General features: G+C 37.9%; 1 protein-coding gene across 1 annotated transcript in view; it reads left to right on the forward strand.

Moving 5' to 3' along the window:
- Window positions 1-15,308, forward strand: part of LOC127572914 (protein prune homolog 2-like) — a 184,690-nt gene that overhangs the window by 49,468 nt on the left and 119,914 nt on the right. The window contains exons 3-5 of the mRNA XM_052020642.1: window positions 2,450-2,652; window positions 6,316-6,500; window positions 11,423-11,581. Of these exons, the coding sequence (XP_051876602.1) occupies window positions 2,450-2,652; window positions 6,316-6,500; window positions 11,423-11,581 (547 nt within the window). The remainder of the gene's footprint in view (window positions 1-2,449; window positions 2,653-6,315; window positions 6,501-11,422; window positions 11,582-15,308) is intronic.

Genomic DNA, 15,308 nt, shown 5'->3' on the forward strand with positions numbered 1-15,308 from the left:
ACCCCATTCTCCTGCCTTCTCCCCATAACCTTTGATGCCCTTACTAATCAAAAACCTATCATCCTCAGCTTTAAATATGCACAATGACTTGGCCTCCACAGCTGTCTCTGTCAATGAATTGCACAGATTCCCCACCCTCTGGCTAAAGAAATTTCTCCTCACCTCTGTTCTAAAGGAACGTCCTTCTATTCTGAGGCCATGCCCTCTGGTCCTAGACTCTCCCACTACCGGAAACATCCTCTCCATGTCCACTCTGTCCAGGCCTTTCAATATTCGGTGGGTTTCAGTGAGATCCCCCCTCATCCTTCTAAACTCCAGCAAGCACAGGCCCAGAACCATCAAATGCTCCTCTCACGTTAAACCTTTCATCCCCAGGATCATTCTCGTAAACCTCCTCTGGATCCTCTCCAATGCCAGCACATCCTTCCTTTGGTATGGGGCCCAAAACTGCTCACAATACTCTATATGTGGTCTGACCAACACTTTATAAAGCCTCAGCATTACATTCTTGCCTTTATATTCTAGTCCTCTTGAAATAAATGCTAACATTGCATTTACCTTCCTTAGTACCGACTCAACCTGCAAGTTTAGGGAATCGTGCACTAGGACCCTCAAGTCCCTATGCACCTCTGATTTCTGAATTCACTCCCAATTTAGAAAATAGTCTACATCTTTATTCCTTCTACCAAACTGCATGACCATGCACTTCCCTACGCCGTGTTCCATCTGCCACTTCTTTGTTCATTCTCCCAACCTGTCCAAGTTCTTCTGCACACTCCCTGCTTCCTCAACACTACCTTCCCCTCCACCTATCTTTGTATCAGCCGCAAACTTGGCCGCAAAGTCATCAATTCCATCATCCAGATCATTAATATATAATGTGAAAAGTAGCGAACCCAACACCGACCCCTGTGGACCACAACTAGTCACTGGCAGCCAAGCAGAAAAGGCTCCCTTTATTCCCACTCTTTGCCTTCTGCCAATCAGCCAATCTTCTACCGTGCTAGTACTTTTCCTGTAATACCATGGGCTCCTATCTTGTTTAGCAGACTCATGTGCAGCACCATGTCAAAGGCCTTCTGAAAATCCAAGTAAACAACATCCACTGATTCTCCTATGTCTATCCAGCTTGTTACTTCTTCAAAGAATTCCAACAGATTTGTCAGGAAGATTCTTCCCCCCCCCCCCCCCCAAAGAAACTATGCTGACCGGCTTATTTTGTCATGTGCTTCCAAGTACCCTGAAACCTCATCCTTAACAATGGAACAACCCCTGAATCTTACCAACCACTGAAGTCAGGCTAACTGGTCTATAATTTCCTGTCTTTTGCCTCCCTCTCTTCTTAAAGAGTGGAGTGACATTTGTGATTTTCCCGTCCTTTTGGAATCATTCCTGAATCTAGTGATTCTTAAAAGATCACTACTAATGCCTCCACAATCTCTTCAGCTACCTCTTTCAAAACCCTGGGGTGTTGACATCAGAACTGATATGACATCACTGTAGAAAGTGGGAGAATGGAATGGAGTCCGTACAAGAATCAGGTTGGGAAGAGAGTCAGTCAAGATAGCTGGGGGAATCTGTCAACATAATGGATATTGGTTGTTAACCTATCTGCAAAGGCAGAGTTAGAGTGGTTGTGAAAGAGATGAGAAGGGTAAGAATGGACCATGTGTAGTTAGCAGAGGATGCTGTATGCCAAGAGTTTTTCGCTATTTCTTGTCCCACGACTTAGATATCTGTGTTCTTCTGACACATGAAGATATGTGGTAAGCTATGATAGAACTTAAACATGAGAGGTTTTTCACACACTGGCAGTATGTGTGGAGCAGGTTGATGAAGAGTACTTTGGCTGCATGCCACACATTGAGTGTGGTTGGGTAATTATACCAAGGCATTTTTTTTAATGATTTTCCTTGGTTTTTTAACATCTGTTCCTAAGTTTGGTGGATGTCATATGGAACTTTGCATTAGCTGTAACTGTCTGCCAGATATTGATACCACTCATTTATTTTGCACCTAGAAATTCAAGTGCAAAAGCCAATGTGCAGTATGTTATTTATTGTCCATTAATTACTTGATGGGTGCTGTCATCCTAGGCCAAATTCTTGATTGTATGCTTATAACAAATGAAAGTACATGGCCAAAGTGCCAGTTGATAAGATCGGCTACACGTTCATATCCTTTATTGTGAAATTGTAGTTGATCCTCAGTTTTATTTCTGAATTATGGTAAAATGGTGAATGTTGAAATAAATGTATTGATAGTACATTTAAAATGTTAATTTTTCTATTACTGCATCGTGGTTTATTAATTTCATGAGAAAACATTTTTAAAATGTAGAGCTGATGGATTTCAGGGATTTAATTTGAGAGTTAATATGTGAAGGTATACTTTAATTTATTTTAGGAAAAAAAATTTTTTGCCAACTAAATTAATTGTTTCTCTTCAGACCCATCCAACAGATCATCTTTATGTGCCAGTGCTGAATATACAAAGATCAGAATTTCCACTTCGCAGTGAAGTTGTTTTCATTTTACAGCAGTTGAGTATCTCTGAATCTTCTTTAATATGCAGAGATGATATTGACCTCCACATGTTGAACAGGGAAGGGAAACTGGCTTTAACACTTGTTGATCATAATCGACTGACAAGGTACGTTGATCCAAATTTCAGTTTCTAAGTATTGTATGGAAATGCTATTTAATTTTAACAATAATAAAATGATAAAATTTTGTAATTTTTTTCAATTATTTTCTACAATTAGGCAGAAATGTTAATCTTTCAATTTGAAATAAAGGGCTGGATTTTTAATGAGGCTGAAGGACTGAGAATGTTAAGTGGATCTGGGAACTATTCCTGCTGGGCTCTGTTTATTTTATGGTCCACTTAATGAGCAGACCCATTGTAATCATATTCAAAGATGAGAAGCACTTTATTAAATATAAGTTCGATAATTTGTACCATGACTGTTGCTATCACAGTGGTGGCAGTTAAAAATTAAAGTCTTTGCAATCATTGATAGAGGCTTCCATAAGAGGCATACATTTTAAAACTTCATTTAGAATTTAAACTGGCAGTAAATAGGATGAACTTTTAGAGAACTATTTTACATTTTTAGAATGAATATCTAAGCTGGTTTAAAATTTAAACACGCCTTTATTTAAAAAAATGGAACTGTGATCATTTGAGATCTGACATTGAAATAAAGGAGAAGATGTTAGGAGAGGTGATTAAAACCTCGGTCAAAGTTTCATTTGTGGAAACTTTGAAGGAAAAAGACACGTTTGTGGGTTGGTTATTCTACAGTTCTAAAATAAGAAGCATTTTTAACATGGCAAGAAGTCATCTGGTTCGAGCATGTGCCATTGACCCCATTGATATTCATACTGTGAGTCATGTAATAATTTTGACAGGCTTCCCCGTCTTTGCCTGAGGATGTGGGAGCTTTCATTTTTGATTTACTCCCAAGGTGACTAGTTCTATTGCCTTGTAATGTACTTCACTACTCCCACTAATTATCATTGTTCCCACTACCCTCAATAATTAACATTGCTCCTGCTTAAACCAGGTAAATTTGTGCTATCACCTACAACAGAGCTTTTCTCCCTTTTGCAGGATGAGTGTACTATATCTTCGTGTATCTTTAGGAACTAAACGTAACATAGAACATAAGACTGTACAGCTAAGGAACAGGCCTTCCATCCCACGATGTCTGTGTCGACTCTGATGCCAATTTAAACTAATCCCACATGCCTGCACGTGGTCAATATCCTTCTATTCCCTGCCTGTTCATGTGCCTGTCTAAGTGCCTCTTAAATGTTACTATTGTATCTGCTTCCCCTACTTCCCTTAGCAGCATGTTCCAAGCACCAAGTAATTTGTGTAAAAAAAATACTTGCCTTGTAAATCTCCTTTAAACTTTTCCCTTCTCACCTTAAAGCTATGCTCTCTTGTATTTGACATTTCCAATCTAGGAAAAAGACTCTGACTATCTACCCAATCTATGCCTCTCGTAATTTTATATATTTCAGTCATATCCCCCCTCAGACTCTGATGCTCCGGAGAAAATAATCTAAGTTTGTCCAATCTCTCTTTATCGCTAATACTCTATAATCCAGGTGACATATTGGTGAACTATTCTGCACCCTCTCCAAAGCCATCCTTCCTGTAATGTGGTGACCAGAACTGCACACAATACTTCAAATGTAGCCCAAACAAAGTTTTATACAGCTGCAAGCTTGACTTCCCTACTCTTATACTCAACTAAAACAAGTATGCAGTACACTTTCTTTACCTCTCTATCTACTTGCGTTGCCACTTCCAGGGAGCTATGAACTTGCACCTCAATATCCTTCTGTGCATTAATGCTCCTAAAGGTCCTGCCATTTACTGTATACTTTCCTCTTACATTTGACCTCCCAAAGTGAAACACCTCATGCTTGTCTGGATTAGACTCCACCTGTCCACATTTCTAACTTACATAGTTAATGGTAGGTAAATGGAATGCTGTAGAACAGAGAGACCAAGAGGTTCCAAAAATGGGGTGACACAAATAGACAGTGTAGTGAAGAAGGCAATTGACATGCTTGCCTTCATCAGTCAAAATATTTACTGGAAATACCTCAAATCCCTTCTATTGCTTTAGAGAAAACAGCGTTGAGCACCCCTGCGAGAGAGAATTTTCAAGCCAAGAGGCAGAGAACTGTTCTGTTGTGAGCAGAGGTAGAAGGGTCTAGTTGCTTATGGTAGTTCTGGGGAAAAGTAGACACCAGCGATCATGAGCATAGATTGAAGTTAGGGACTATGTGTATGGAAGGATCATGTTGTTGGACAGTGTTGGAGCTAGTAAAGCCATTGCCTCACAGCTCCAGTGACCCAGGTTCAATTCTGATCTCCGGCACCATCTGTGTGGAGCTTGCATGTTCTCTTAATATGACAATATCCACAGATGTTACTTTTTTTGTCAAATTCTGTTGTTTTTATTATGCAGGAGACACTGCTCTAAAGCAGCAAATAGAAGTACTACTATTTCACTGTTTAAGCTACCATTTATGACATTCAAGACTTTGTTTCTGTTTATTTGAATTGTTGATAGTTATGCCAGTTGTGAGTTAAATTTATATTTGAACTTGCTCAGTTGTTCTTATTGCAAACCTCTTCATTATGGTCACATGGTCTGGTGGTTGTAGGGTTGGAGAATTAGATGTTTCATAAATCTTGCTTTCAAGCTCTGGTTTTTTGATTTTCATCATTTGGTTTACTCCTTGGTCATAATTGAGTGGTAGTGAGGGTAATTCTGCAAGAATTGATGGCCAGCTTACTTTACCCTCCTGCACAAAGGTGAAAGTATGGTGTCATGAGGAACATTGTGGGTTGAAAAAAATAAAATCAAAAATACACATTATGAAACAAAAGAGCTTATAAGTTGTGTCTAAATTGATCACCCTCCAGTATGATGTTCGTGTCTGGTGCTTGTCATTATGTTGTTTACTAGGTTAGAGGCTATTGATAGCCTAACTGTTGTTTGATTTCTTAAGTATTTCTGTACTTTTGAATTAATGATTAAACAGAATATTTTGTTTCTTTCCTTTTTTACATAAATTATTGTTTATCAAATACATACTAATGTAGCTTGGTAAAGTCCTATGAACCATCTACATTTAATGACTTCAGTCATTTTCACAAATTTAAGCTCTACACTGAGCAGGGGTATATCTAATTTAATTTTTATTGCGAAATTAAAATACCAAATAATCATGCAAATTATTGACAGAGAGAAATACAGAATCCAGCTAATAGCTTGGATAAACTAGTTTACCTGAAATGCTTTACATTTGTATTAATGTCCAGTAATTTTTAAATATTTTTGTAGCCTGATACAGACTTGAGGAAAACTGATGTATTGGCACCAGACACCACCAATTTATTTCTCTTTAGTGATCTAAATTATTATTTACAATTGAAAGGCAGATGGTTTCCACCAATAACCACAAATGACAGGGGTGGCAATTTGATGTGTTTTAATATTTGTACTTGGTTGTTTAAAAATATAATTGATTACAACTGTAGAGCAAATTCAGTGTTATGGTGCTCTTGAATCCAAAGCCTTGTTATACTGGAATGTAATTTGGAAAATTCAGTCTATGGTGCAGTAAGTATAGTGCAATGAGTTGCTCTTCCATCTCTTCCACTGCTGACTGGAACCATAGTTTTGCTGAATTAGTCCATATGTTCTGAATAAACAATTAAGCAAAAAGTAGGTACCAGAGATTATGGTGAACATAAAATTGCACTTGGTCTCTTGTTGTCTTTTAGTGATGACAAAGCACTTGATACAGCTGTTGTCAAAATAATTGACCACCATGAACAGGAGCGAATACATTCTGATCATTGTGAAATTGTCCTGGAGCCAGTGGGATCCTGCATTACACTAATAGCTTCTGAGATTCTCCAAGGAGCTCCAGAACTGCTAAACCAGCAATTAACACATCTTCTGAGAGGTAAGAGTGTTCATTTTCTATCAGCAGGAAAGGGTGTCTATACATTTGTGTACTTGATCGCTTGCACAAATTGAGGGATAAGTATATGGGAATTATTTGCATTAGAGTGAATCAAAATACTGTGTTAATGATGTCTATGTTGAGTTATGGCCTGGAACTTGTGGTGAGATATAATGATGAAGTAAACTCTGGAGGAAATCTGTCATATACTTCTGGCATGTGTGCATGTAGAAAAGAGATGCTGACATTAATTCCCTGCTATCCATTAGAGTGCACTGTTTTGCAACTTTTACCAGTGCAAACTGCAGAAATTAGTAAGCTGGTAAGAAGGTACTATGAACCATAAAAAAAAACACCTGAAAATGTGCTGCATAGCAGGAAGTATATTTAAATTTCAATGACCTTCAAAGACATAATTACTGCTTAACAATGTCTCCAGCCCTAAGGTGTATGTAGGAAAGTATATTTACTTGTTGCTTCTAGCTGATGAAAGGTCAGTAGCTGAATAATGTTAAAATCTGAATGAAATGATAAAATATACTACTTAGAACAACAATGTTTAATTTAATATTCATTAAACACCAAAAATGACACAATAGCGTGCAAACTTAATTTCATTGCACTTGAAGTGGCATGGTAATAAAAAAAGTTTAGCCATGCCAGGGCTTGCACCTGGGAAATTGGGCAATAGTAAAGCCAAACTGTTTTTTTTTATTTATGGTGAATTTGGCCCCTGCATTTATTTCAGACTCTGCTCTGACTGGAACTTTGGGTCCTTTAACTGTGATCCTTAAATGGATCATTGGAGGCCATTCAGAAATGGACAATACTTGAAAATTAGTATTTTTCAGAAGCAGACTTTAAGCCTCACTAAACAGTGAGTTAACTGGTGGTGTGCTGTCCAGAACCGGTGCCACAGAAAATTTAGGAATAATGTAGCAGAGATTTAAATCAAATTAAGAATATGGAGAGTAAAATATGACTGTTTAGTCCTGCAAAGGGAAATGACAACTCAAGTGTTCCATTTCTGCATGACTGATCTGTATGGATCTTCCTCATTATTGATAATGTCAGTGGTGATGTTAGGGCTGTGCAATCCATGCAGCTTCACTGCCAAATGCCCAATGCAAATCAAATCCTTATCTTGAACCTTTACAGGAGCTGGGGATCTTGGCCTGAAGTAGACAATGACATTGACATGGGTTTGCCCCTCCTGCAGAGACGGTATTACTTCAATTCTCCAAAACATTGAGTTAGGGTTAGGGCTATGTAGATTTCCATGTCTCTGAAGCATACAGGAGGGTAGGATTTCTCTGGAGAGAAGATGTAGTATTGAGAAAATGTTTGGTGCAATGACACACACTGATCACCAAGGTTCAGAATATAGAGTAGTCCCTTGCAGCAAGGAATCCTGTAATGCTCAGCCAAAGTGCCCCTAGAGCAAGAGTTGGCACTGAAGATAGGTATCACTGGAGGTAGCAGGATTTGGTCCTGCATGGTCTAGTTGGAGTAGCCGTGGAGAAAGCTAGTGGTGATCCAGAAACATTGGTAATTGTACAGTCATGTTGCACCACCAAGACTTTAAATTGCAATGAGATAAATCAATCTGTCCTTCTTTTGATGAGAAAAGTATATTGTTCAGGCCAGCAGTAGAATTCTCTGGTCTTCTAATAGTGACAGCTGAGTTGATATGAACTCAGTTTAGCATCTAATCTGAATGATGTAATGTAGCAATGGAGTAGTTCTTGAGTACCAAATTGATATGGAGTGTCAGATCCAAATTTTATACCCAAACCCTGGAATATATATGTGAAATCCAAAGATAATGGTGGAATCAGTGGACTCAACTTAACACAAGAAACAGAATAAGTACCTTCTGATAAGTGAAATAGAATTGTACCAATGAAGCTCCATTTCTTGGAGGGAGGAATTACTCCAAGATTGCTGCAGCTATCACTTGCTCTGCCTGTTGTATTGCTATTTCTGCAATATAGTGAAGGTGAGTGTGACTGCTGCCATAAAGTTTTAGTTCTGTTAACTGAAATCCCTTACCTCCACCAAATATTCCAGAGTTCAGAATGTAATCACTATCATCAAGTAACCCTGATTTTTTAAAAAAAGAGGAACATATCTCAAGTATTCACTGCATTACCCTGGTAGCCATAATCATCTTGCAAATTCTGTTGTAATCAACATTTTGCTGAATAACACTTACATGGTACACTTTCCCATGACCATTAAGTCATTAAGGCTTGCATGGTGTCCAGTTTCGTCTCATCAATGCGACATTTATGTCCACCAATGGTGCTTCTACAAATATGCCTTGAAGCTTTGTGTAGCAACCTGTACACCTACTTTCTCCTCTTGAATGCATCTTATCAATGTTGGAGTTATTCACCATGGTCCAAAGGAAAATCAAAAATCTAAAATAAAACAGAAAATGCTGGAAATACTTGGCAGGTCAGACTGCATCTGTGGGAAGAGAAACAGAGCTAACGTTTCAAGTTGAAGACCTCTCATCAGAATGGGGGAAGAGACAAAAAAAAGCTTGTTAATCTGCAGGGAGGGTAGGAGAGAGGATTGTCTTGTTTACACCTTATTCCCATGGTTACCCTGGTACTACCCAATTGGAGATTTGAGTGAGAAAATTTTCCTTTGGATTCGCTTTACCGATGAGGAACACAGCAAAATTATTTAAATATTTAAGGCATTGAAATATTGAGTGTGGCAGAAGGGCACCTAGGGAATCAATAAAAACAGAAGATGACAGTAATACACAGAAGGTTAGGTAGCGTCTGTGGAAAGAGAAATAAGTTTAATGTTTCAAGTCAAATACCTTTTGTCAGAACTGAAAAGAGAGAAAACAAATTAATTTTCAGTTATAGAGAAGGTGGGAAGAGATGAATATGGCAAAAGGAATATATCACTGATGGGGTGACGTCAGTGTTGCCATGGGGATGATTATAGAGATCAGCTAGTCAATGGGTAAATGGAGACGGAGAATGAGAACAAATGAAAGAATGTAAAAAGTTTCAAAATGCAGGGCTGTAGGACACGTCCAATAGGTCAGGGTTCTGTTAATGTGGCAACAATGTTCAGTTACTGAATCTGCAAGATTCCCTCAGTAAGTTGCTGAAAATTATTAGAAGTCATGTTAGTGGTTAGTGAGCCAGACTTGTATTCAGATAATAAAACAATACCAATATGCTGTTTGATGCGGGAACCTATAGTGTTTCTGTCATCTTGTTCTGCCATGTGCAGGCCAGGAAATGTTCCATTTGAGTAGTGCATTAAGAGACTAGTCCAGTTTTTACATTCTTGGAACTGAAGTAACCTCGGAGTTGGGGAACTGTTTCAATGCTCTCTAGCTATAAGATTTGCAAAGGTTTAATGGAGAATGACAAACAAGAACAATGAGAGCTGGCCATAGATGTTTGGTGACACCAGAGGTGGATTGTTCGTACTTATTAACAGGTGTTTCAATCTGTTTCCAAAGATTCAAGCAGAATTGCATGGCAACAACTGAGAATTCAGAGAACGGAGGGATATGGACCTTTGCAGGCAGAAGGGATTAGCTAAATTAGTTTGGCACAACATCGTGGTCCGAGGGGCCTCTTCCTGTGCTGTACTATGTTCTATGAAAAGTTCAGGTTCAACAAGGAGACACAAGAATTTGGGCTATTATCTTCAAAGCTATTTGCAGCCAGACTTCAACCCAAGGACAGGTTAGTTTGAGTGGGTACAATCTAATAGACATTATAGAGAAATGGTTGCAAAGTGAATTAAATATTCCATGGTACTCGCCTGTTAGAAGAGAAGCAAAATAAAAATGGAAGTTGGGTAGCCCAGATATTGAAGAATGGGATAAAGGCTATAGAGAGAAAGGATCCCAGTTCAAAAAATTAAGAAGTTGAGTCCATTTGGGTGGAGTTAAGAAGCAGCAAACATTAGTGAGAGTTTTCTATAAGCCTCCAAAAAATAATGAAGGGCAAGAATCAGGAAGTCAGAGGTGCAGATAATAAGGTAATGCAGTAATCATGGGAGATCTTAATCTAGATATAGACAGAACAAACAAAATAAGCACAAACAGTATAGAGGATGAATTCATGCAATGCATAAGAGGTGGTTTTCTGGATCATTATGTTGAAGAATCAACATGAAAACAGACTATTTTAGAACTAGTATTATGTAATAAGAAAGAAATCATTGATGATCTGATTGTTTTTAGGGAACAGTGATGAACATAATGTGATAGAATGCTGTATGAAGACTGGAACAAAAATTGTTGGAAATACTCAGCAGATCAGGCAGCAAACATAGTTAATGTTCTGGTCCAAGACCTTTTGTCAGAACTGTGAAAGAGAGAAAGTAAGTTAGTGTTCTGCCTCAGAAAAGATTGGGGAGGGATGCATAGAACAAAGGAAATATCTCTTACATCATGAGACCAAATGAGGTAATGTGCCAATTCGAAGCAGGTTTTATTTCTTTGACTCTGTGATGTGTTGCTGAGTGTGTCCCACAGCCTAGCTATGAGAATTTTAGAGGAAGTATCAGTCATTGTTTACATAGAATTTGCACAACCAGTAGTTTCAAAGACTGAAGTGTTTTGTGCAAATGTCTAGGAAAAGTACACTGAACTAATTCTAATCCACAAATACTCTTCTTGGCTTTATGTACAGGAGAATATTGGACTTTTTTAACCATATACAAAACTGGTGGGGAGACCCCACTGAGAGCAACTTCAAAGAGTGAAAAAGTGTATTGTAGAACTTCTTGGTTGCTATCTCTAAAGTTTTCCCATTGTAGTTGATATTCAGTTTCTGTTTCATTGAACTACAAATGAAACATTTTTAATTGATCTTCATGCTATCAGTTCTAATAGATTTGATTATTATTTGATTGTGATATTATTTATTTGTTAGGTGTAATTATATTAGACTGCATGAACGTTACTTCTGAAGCTGGAAGAGTGACTCTAAAGGATAAAGAAATGATCGCTGCTCTGGAACAGAGATTTCCTGACCTTCTTGCACATCAAGAGGTTTTTGATGCTTTGCAACAAGCAAAACTTGATGTTTCTGGTAATTACTTTTACTTTTCTGTAGCAGATTTCATTTCCTTTAGCCAGAAAAGTATGGAACCCACTTTAATCTTGAAATCAGCACTGGTAAAATTTTGTTCTTAGGCATAAATTGAACTTCGAATTTGCTGTCAAACCAAGAAAGAGTTGAAAAAGGTTATAACTAGAATGGTCAACAGGCAGAGTACATTTATTGATTCCCATTAAGAGACTGTCATATATTTTCATATATTTCCTAATGACGTTGAAGGATGCCATTCATCCCATACTTAAAGTTCCCATTAGCCCTATTCCCCTACTAATTTGCATGCAACCTATTTCCTTATGAACTCCTCCACCCCAGATTCTAATGGCAATTTACTAAAGCAAATTAACTTACCAACATTTCTTTGGGATGTGGAAGGAAACTGGAGCACCTGCAGGAAAGATGGTCACAGGGTGAGCATGCAGCCTCCACACTGACAGCATCCAATGTCAGGATTGAGCTCGGATCCCTGAACCTCTGTAATAGCAGTTATTATATGGGCAAATGCAATAATCAACTTGCACACACCACTGTTGACAGATATTAAATTAAGGTGAATAGGCACCTACATCTGTATGTGGCTGTGGAGAGCACTTTTAATTTAAACAATTACATGGAATCCTTTATTTTTGCTTGAATAAGAAGAAAGAGTCTTAGCCTTATTTTATCTGGAAGATAGCACATCTGAAAATGCAGTACTGCCTGAAGTGTCATTCATGATGCTGAGGGCTTTAAGTTGTGTTTGAGCCAATAGATGTCACTTAAAATGTATTAAAAATAGTACAGAATATAAATGCAAGAAGACTTTATGGGCAGATTCTATGTGCGCAATCTATAAATCATTATTAATGGAATGCTTCGAGCATAGGGAGCAAAAATCCACATTCCCTTCTGGAATCTGCCAAAGGCTGCAAATTAGGCTGGTTTATAGCTGCATCTCCCCCTGGAGTTCCCTGTGCAGCCTGATAAGCTGGAGTCTCAACTAGCCCTAACAAGACAATAGATAAAGGAATGGGAAAGACTAAGGACTTCTTATTATCCTGCTTTTCTATTTGACCAATACAAATATGCAGCCTATAGAGTTACGCAAAGTGTTGTGGGCCACCTTAATGTTTCAGGATAGGAATGTGCATCATGTGGTCCAGATTCTTCAGAAAGAATTAATCACATTTGAAATATATTAAGGCCAACTCAAAAGTTTTCCTTGGGTGGAGTTGGGAGGTGGGGAGGGGTTTGTTAGGTTTGGAGATAGAACACTTGAAATGCCAAAAAGGAAATTGCTTGAATTTAAATCCAAGTAAATTGTATGAGAGATAGTTGGAGACAGATTTCTAGGCTCAAGCAAATAGGCATGGTTGATATGCCTCTTGTGGTATAAACATCTATTGCTGTCAAAGTAACTGATAAGTTGCTATGGTGCATTCTGTTATCTGCATAAATTGCATTACAAATGGGTCAGTACTGATGATGATAAAGAGGTGACTGAATTGATTTTAAAAAACAATATTGAGGGTAGTTCCTCTCAAGCTTATCAATTTCCATTGACTGGGAGGTCTGGCAGTATAAAAATTAGAGCCAGCCCTTTCAAGAATGAAGGTAATTGTGTGTAAAAGAAATTCAGAATAAAAACACAATCTTAGAGGTACTCAGTTGGTCAGGCCTCATCTGTGAACAGGGAAACAACTTTAACATTTCAGGTATGATCTTACTTTGGAAATCTGGAAAGTGTTTTTGCAAATCACAATTGATTATTACTTTTAAATTCAAATTTGATAAATCTTTATTCAGGAAGAGTATTGAGAGTCATAAGAAAAACATGGTTGCATAGTCCCAGCTCACAGATCAGCTAGGGTCTCTCTTGAATGGTGGAGTCTGTCCCAGGAGCTAAGTATACTACCATTGTTCCTATGTTGCTTCCTGTGTTCCTTTGGTGGTGGGAGTTGGAGTGGGGGGTAGTTTGATGGATAAAAGAAAGAATGGAGGATGAGGTGTGGAAAGGTTGGGGAAGAGAGAAGAAGTTTGCTGGTGAGGACACCGAGTAAACAAATGGTTGTGAAGTGGATGTGGTTAAGCTTAAATAATTTTCTCCTGATGTGACCAGTACTCTATCATGATCATGACTGAGCACTTTTAGATTGTATGCACGGTTTGAAGTTAAAGCACTCATAAGCTTATTAATTCTGTTTAATGAGGGAAAATCAATCCAGTTTTTTTAGATCAAAAATAGAAAATGCTAGAAATAGTTTGGTAGCAATTTTCTGTTTTATTTGATAACATTCCTAAGGGGCACCTTGGATGATCTGCTATGTTAAAATTGCCATATGAATGGGAATTGTTATTGCTTTTGTTATTCCAATTTGGTAGGCAGACTGAGGAGAGACAAGAGGGTGCAGAAGGCCTTTACAGGAGTAGTACCAAAACTGTAGACCAGTGACATAAGGCATCTAGAAAGACTGAATATCACAAAAATGCAGATGCTGGAAGTCTGTAATAAAAATAGAAACTGTTGGAAGCAGCAGCTGGTCAGACAGCATCCGTGACCTAAACCGTTAACCCTGTTTCTCTTTCTACATATACTGCCTGACCTGCTGAGTCTTTCTAGTACTTACTGTCTTCAGTCTAGAAAACTAAATTGTTTCTTCCTTCAGCAGAGATTAGCTGAAGGTGTTCAATTTTATTAATATAATATAGGGACTTAATAGAGTAAGTAAAAATAGAATGGTTCTTGTAGCTGAAGTGTTGATGTCCAGAGTTTAAGATTATTGGTGACTTCGCTTCTACTGGTAGGGAGGCCTTGCCTTTAGTCTATCACCTCCCATTTCTGGTTGTTCTGGAAACCACAAATAAAAGGCGTAACAAATGGCAATAAAAGGCAACTGTGACCTCAGCACTCACCAGACTCATGACAATTTGTGACAAACGGCTCTGTTGAATGCAGTGACTCTCCTCCCTCTGAATCCTCAACAAATGATGTTAAATGGTGCAGCACTTGCAAAAGTTGTTCGGGCCTACTTTCTTGTATGCGATCCATTGAAGGTGTTAATTGTATTTCCATGATTCACTTCCATGGGGGAAGTTTCCAACTGGGCCTTGCACAAAGATCAACTTCATTTGGATAAGATCAGAACACACATGATTTTGCAGTAATCATGTGTATACCGTTTAAAATAAATCGACTGACTAGTTAAATTCCAGGCCTTTGTTTTACTCTAATCCTTTGCAAAATTTTACTATATTATGAAAAGTTTAATTCATCATTATTATAGAACTTTCTACTCAGGAAATCGTGATCATGCCTATTGTGTCTGTACAAATTTTTGAAAGAGCTATCCTCTTTGTCCTGCTTATCTGCTGTATCCTTCTGGCCGTTCTTTACGCATTCAGTCCTTTATCAGACAGCATGTTGCATTTAAAAAAAATCTCATCTCCTACTAGTTATTAAGTTTAATGAATGATCATACTTAGTCCTGGGGAAGAGGAAATATGAGGTATACTTTTGTTGCATATTTTCAATGCAAAGCTGTATGCAAAGCTGTATAAGCATAAAATAACCTGATTTGTTGAAAGAAATAATATTAATGTAGTGCCTTGATTGATGTAGATTTAAAGTAATTAATGGCATGAAAGTTTAGCATCTTGGTGAATAATGAATCATCGATATTATTGTAAAGACACAATGACTCAGATTTTGCTGCTACTGCTC

This window comes from Pristis pectinata, chromosome 7 (assembly GCF_009764475.1).
Source record: "Pristis pectinata isolate sPriPec2 chromosome 7, sPriPec2.1.pri, whole genome shotgun sequence".
Taxonomy (NCBI): domain Eukaryota; kingdom Metazoa; phylum Chordata; class Chondrichthyes; order Rhinopristiformes; family Pristidae; genus Pristis; species Pristis pectinata.